This window comes from Echinops telfairi, unplaced genomic scaffold, assembly GCF_000313985.2.
Source record: "Echinops telfairi isolate 266 unplaced genomic scaffold, ASM31398v2 ScPeMD7_7425;HRSCAF=8463, whole genome shotgun sequence".
NCBI classification, from domain to species: domain Eukaryota; kingdom Metazoa; phylum Chordata; class Mammalia; order Afrosoricida; family Tenrecidae; genus Echinops; species Echinops telfairi.
This window is the reverse complement of record NW_022111325.1, coordinates 5510358-5516968: the sequence shown is the minus strand read 5'-3', so window position 1 is coordinate 5516968 and position 6611 is coordinate 5510358. Positions and strand designations below refer to the sequence as shown.

At 36.1% G+C, this 6611-nt stretch overlaps 1 protein-coding gene across 1 annotated transcript; it reads left to right on the top strand.

Annotated features, from left to right (window-relative positions):
• LOC101656549 (olfactory receptor 6K3-like) lies at nt 1–993 on the top strand. The gene has a single exon (XM_004714794.2). The coding sequence runs from the start codon at nt 46–48 to the stop codon at nt 991–993; it is 948 nt and encodes a 315-aa protein (XP_004714851.1). The 5' UTR covers nt 1–45.
• Nucleotides 994–6611: the final 5618 nt, after the last annotated feature.

The following is a 6611-nucleotide window of genomic DNA, read 5'->3' as shown; positions in this document are numbered from 1 at the left end:
GTGGGTATGCCCTATTCCTAATTCACAGGCAGCATCACCAGGGATATGGATAATGCAAGCGTATCCATTGTGACTGAGTTTGTCTTCGTGGGGTTCCCTCAGCTCCACGATGGTGGTCTCCTGTACTTCTTTCCTTTACTGTTCATCTACATCTTTATTATTTCTGGGAACCTCATGATTTGCTTTGCTGTGAGAATGGATACACGTCTCCACAATCCCATGTACAACTTCATCAGCCTCTTCTCATTCCTTGAGATTTGGTACACCACAGCCACCATTCCTAAGATGCTCTCCAATCTTATCAGCAAGCAAAAGACTATCTCCTTCATTGGTTGCCTCTTGCAGATGTACTTCTTTCATTCACTAGGAAACACTGACGGAGTCTTGCTGACTGTCATGGCCATCGACAGGTATGTAGCCATCTGTAAACCACTTCACTATCCAACAATCATGACCTCCAGGCTATGTGCTCAGCTCTCTGCAGGCTCTTGTATCTTTGGTTTTATCATCCTTCTACCTGAGATTGTGTGGATTTCAACTTTACCCTTCTGTGGACCCAATCTAATCCATCAGATCTTCTGTGATTTCACCCCCTTGTTGAATTTAAGTTGTACGGATGCATCTGTGATTCTGGTGCAAGATGTGATTCATGCTCTTGTCATTATAATAGCAGCTCTGGTTATTTCTCTTTCTTACATCAGAATTATCTTTGTGATCTTAGGCATCCCTTCAGCTGAGGGTCGCAAGAAGGCCTTTTCCACGTGTGCTGCCCATATTGCTGTCTTCCTGCTGTTTTTTGGCAGTGTGAGCCTCATGTATCTCAGATTTTCTGCTACTTACACACCCTTCTGGGACACTGCTATTGCTCTGATGTTCTCTGTGCTTGCTCCCATTTTCAATCCTATTATATATAGCCTGCGGAATAAGGATATGAAAGAGGCAATTAACAAACTCCTTTGTTCTCAAAAGGTGTTTGCATTATCTGAAAAGTAATTTTGGTTACACATCTCTATAAAAATGTTACTCTTTCCACCCTCAACAATGATGAAATTAAAACAATTATATGATTAGTCCAATTTTATCCAACATGAACTGGTGAACAATAGTAAAGAAATCCTTCTGCAGGTTTACAGAGACAACAAAAATAATAATTCATGCAATTTACAGTGAATGGGGAATGTTTTCTTCTCTTTACCTCTAACTTTATTTATTTGATAAGTTTTAATTATCCCTTATACTTCAAAATTAACAATTATATAAATAGTAATACTTAGATGTATTACCTTAGTTATTCAACTTCTTTCTCATCTTGGATTTTTAACTTGTCTTTACAGCACCATTAGGGACCTTACAAAGTCCACATGGGTCAGAGCACATGTTAATTCTCCATGACCCTATGTCCCCGTGTTCAGTAAGATACTGAACTGTCCAAGGCAGTGGGGTCCCTGAAGCCCAGATTGCAGATTCTTCTCCCTAATTCTCTGAGTTTCCTCATGGATTTTCATGACATGCATAGATATGATCTGCATGAGATGCTATCTTCATTAGGGAAAAGTGAACTATATTTGATGTTAGTTAACTACTTAATGAGCAATTGAATAGATCAGACCCTGTCTTTGCAAAGTTTATATTTTATGTGGAAACTATGGAAGGAAATATAAACACATAATAAATGCATATTCTAAAAAAATTACTAACTGCTTAATACATGTCTCTAAAAGTGTCCACATTGTATATCATATTAGTGCAATAAATTCCTGAGTAATTTAAAAATATTTTTATGCCTTATACTTGCTGCTGCTCTAGTGATTCATTGCACGTGGGAAGACAGTCCAGGTAGCTACTGCTCTTTCTGCCTTATCCACATAAAGAGGTGGTGGTTTAGAAGATAAGGGACGTGTGGAGTTGTTCTGAACTCTTTAGCTCTGCCAAGTATTAGAGGGGATGTGGAGATGAAAGAAGGACATATTCACAGAAGGTAAGAACGTTAACTACTGGCGCTGTTCAGAAAAAAATCCAGTAGGAATTGAATTAAGTTCAAATGTATCTTCTATCCTAGCAACATTGATTTTCAGATTATTTACCAATGACATTTGTACATATTGGTAAATTGACATTCATGAAGTTCCTGTTTGTTTATTGGCTTGGTAGAGGCACTCTAAAACCCATTATGTGAAAAGATATTGGAAGACTATCCCAGAGGATAGTGTTTAAGACATCATGAATTTAATTAATACTTCTTTAAGAATGATTCTGAGTGTAAATTTAGTAATACCATAAAACTGATATAAATTTTAAAAATTCATGTGCAAAAACCAAAAGTACCTTTCATAAAAAAATAGATAAAAAGACAGAGCTATACATCAGATAAATTTAAATGACCATATGTAAAAGAGCAGGGGAATAAAAATGAAAGAAATAAATAAAAAGGAAATTTCAAATATATGTTGTTTATAAAAATGATTTTTGAATTGAAAAAGAGCACCTGCATTTAATGCTCTGCAATTTGGTTTATGAATTACAAATACAGCTGTAATATTGTACAATAGTAGTCTATGTTTGATTACATTTTGTTTTACTTATTATTTCCTGAAAATTTAGTTTTTAAAATTACTTATATACATAAGCAAAATCACAATAAATTCTACATATTAAGTTGCATGTTCTAATTTTTGTGATATTAATTCTTAGAAGCATATCTACAGAAGTATAACCAGTATTTTGATGATAAAAATGTATAAAGTCAGAATTTTTAATTGAGAGTATTTCAAAATGTTATCTAAATAATGTATTCCTCTTTTTATATTCTTTGCCGATATACTCTTTATATTCCTTATATTAGGGTAAACAAACACATTTAACTTTACATGTGTTTGAAACTCATGGGAATAGAATAGTTTTGCATATGTTTAATAGCTATTTGTTTCACTTTCTCATTGTAGTTAACAGCCGGATTCGTTTTTTGATTGGCAATATTTCTGCTGAGTACTTTGTGTTGTAAAATTTAGTTCAGTGAAAAACTTCAATATATTTCATTACTGTTAGCATGCTTTAGGAATTACAAAATGTTTCTGTGAGGCCTGTTATAATCTATGTCAATATGGGAATTTTTTCAATAAATCTAAAATGTTTGTTACCATGTAAATCTTCTAGACATGCTCTATATACTATTTGAAAGCTATCATTACTTGATTTTGTAGTTAATGAAATGAAATTAAAATATAATGAAAATTTGAAATACATGACAATATAAGTGGCCAAAATCTTTAAGAAAGTTTCAAAATAAATACAATGCTTAAAATTGCATACATTTGCACATTTAACTTAAAATTTCTGGATTATATTTTAGGATAAAAAGGACTATTACATGTACTGTTGTTTCAACTGTTTATTCAAAATTCATACTCAGACTTCTTATTGTTCACCTGCCTCTACAAAAGACATTTCCACCACCCAATGAATGGATGGTCCTCCCAGAATTGTAGGCAGAAACCTGCTAAGGTTTCTGTATGCTCTTTTGCTCATTGCTTTCCCTATCCTCCAAGTGAGAGCTTTGAATGTGAATATGGAGCCTGAAGCTCAGGGACTTAGTTTTCAACCATAAAAAAGACCAAAGGTTGCAATCAATTAGAGATGTTTTATTAGTCTAGGTGCTTTAGAGAAACAAATCCACAGCAACTCATGTATAGGAGAGTCTTATATAAATAAAGTGTGCATCACGAAAACATCCCAACCCAATGCTGCCCAAGCCCACAAGTCCAATATTAACCCATTAATCGAACACCAGTCCACAAAGTCCTCCACCTCACAAAACAGAGGCAATGATGCTGACTGCAGGAGGAAAGCTGAGTCAGTGAACGAATAAGCATCTCAGAACTAGCAGAGGTCTCCACACGGCTGCTCCAGCACCCAGGGCTGCATCAGGATAGGTCCATGTGGCTTCTCTTGGGGATGTCTTGTAGGAAGTCAATCTTGCAAGCTGAAGCAGGGACCTGCTAAGGCAGCTGCACCCTGGTGCGACCATCACAAAACAAGAGACCTGAAAACTCGAAAGGCGAGGCTCACCACCCATTTATCCCTCCGCCTTTCAATTAGCCCCACATGTGATTTTCGGCCAGGTTGGCACAATTAACTAACTCAGATGGTAATAGGTGTGTTACTAGAAGCTCAAGGAGCCATGTTGGCACAGTGGTAAAATGTTTGTTAACCAAAAAGTTGGCTGATCCAAATAATAAAAAAGATTACCTGAAGTGAGTCCTCTGGAATTCGCTGTCTTAATTACAGATACATTCGTTTACGTCTTTGTAAATCACAGCATAGAGATGTGATGAGGCAGTTATGAAAACAGACTACTTCATCACATTTCTACGTTGTCATTTATAAAGACATACAATCCTCGGATATCCATTGGGGAAGTTCTCGGTCCTATAGGGTCCTATGGATCAACTTGAGGTTCAAATGATTTCTACCTATGTAAGTGCAATTTATCTTAATTATAGCATTAAAATCTATTCTCTGTTATGCATGCTGCAATTTAATGTTTAGAATTATGTTGAAATAGTCAATGTGAACACTAGAATTTAATGCAAATATATTTCTAGCCATTTTTCATGTGAAGAAGTACTCATAGGAAGAAAATGTAATTTATCTTTGTAAAATTCATATTTTGGTCTTTGAACATCATTTCATTAAAAGGGATTTAAACAATTAAAAAATTTCTATTGTTACATTCATGAAAGTTTACAGAGTAATTTGCTTTACATTCAAAATGCATTTTAAATTGTGACACTGTTTGCAAAGCTCACAACATAGCAGCACTTTTACCAGTTCTTCGCCATGTTCCCCTTTCCATTTTTCCTTCTTCCCCAACTTTTCTTACCTTCTGAATTGTATCCCTCTTTATTCTATATTTCAGAGCAAGAGCAATTCAAGGAGAATGTTTAATGTCTTGTTGCTTAAAATCAAGTGTGGTTTCAGAAGAGTATACTATACAAGATACACGAATAAAATACGTAATACTAAATTCATTAATTAAAAATAAATTAAGCTTATAAAAGTGATATGTCTATCAAAAAAAAAAATAAATAAATTGCTTTCAAATCAATTCCAACTCACAAGGACTCTGAAAGAGTATAATCCCGCTCTATAGGATTTTCAAGACTTATAAATCTTTGCAGAAGAAAATTCCCTCATCTTTCTCCCACTGAGTGACCGGTGAATTCAAAGCCCAACCTTGTGGTTAGCAGACCAAGGTTTATGAACAGTTCAACCAGGTCTCCACACACTTCAAGATTTTTAAAAGGTGTCTACATTTAATTAAAACATGCAGTCACCCAGTCTACCCCAAACTCCCCAGGATAGAGGAGAACTGCTCTCCAGCGTTTGTAAATCACAAAGTTCTCTAACTGAGCAGAGAGGCTCATTCTTCTGCAAGAGGCTACTGGGCTTGAACAACTGACTTTTCACTTAGCAGCAAAACTTGCCTGAATTCTTCTACACCAAATTTAGGAGGGATTTTCTTCTCACTTCCCCCCCAGCCCCTTAAACCCTATGATGGCATGAGAGGGTTCTCCCTTATCTTTGGCTACAATCTCAGACAAGAAACAATCATTTCCATATGCTTAAATTGTCCCAGTTGATTAAAAAACAACAGGCAAATATTTGACTGACAAGCTTTCACAACACAATCATACACAAATGTACATGCACAGGTGCATGTGCATGAGCACATGCACTGAAAATCATACAAACTCACTCTCATATAGACAATTCTGACTGATAGTGACCTTATAGAAAAATGTTAAACTAACATTTTGGGTTAGTTCTCCTGTGGACTGGTTGGCGGGTCATACCTCTGGACTTGTTAGGGCATCAGTGCAGAGCCCACTAAGCCATCAGAGCTCCTTTTAGCAGGACTAAAAGAGAAGGAAAAAATCAATCCCAAACTCAAGACTTCCCTTCATTTACTCACTCACTGCCAATTGAGTAGATTCCAATCTATGGTAACCCTAAACACCAGAGTAGAAACACCCTGTGTCTTTCCACACGATAAATCTATAAGGAAGAAGACAGTGTAACTGGTTATATGTCAAAGTTGAATTGCTTCTGTTTCTACTTTCTTTCCTATTCTTTTAAAATATTCTAATTTACTGGCTTATTTTTTAATGTCAGTTAAGACCTCACCTCACTATGCAGCAAGCTATTTTCTGGCAATTTTAGACTTAAAAGACACTGATAAGCTCTCTCTCTCTCTCTCTCTCTCTCACACACACACACACACACACACACACACACTCACCAAAATCAAATTCACTGCCGTCAAGTTGATTCTGACTCATGGCCACCCTATAAGAACAGGGTTGAACTGACCCAGTGGGTTTCTAAGACTAAATTTTTATTGAAATAGAAAGCCTTACTCTCCCCCTGGTATTGAACTAATGTTAGCAACTCACTGTGTAACCACAATGCCACTTGGACTCCTCAAGCCAAACACAACACAACACAGACCTGAAAAATGAGTACAAGACAAGCCTTCAATCCCAGCAGTATGAACATGCGTTGCCCTCTCTATCCAAAATGCACTTTTCACAAAACTGGATGCATTTTCAATG

What these genes read in the sequence shown, in the direction of transcription:
- LOC101656549 (XM_004714794.2), top strand. Translation starts at nt 46, where the DNA reads ATGGATAATGCAAGCGTATCCATTGTGACTGAGTTTGTCTTCGTGGGG.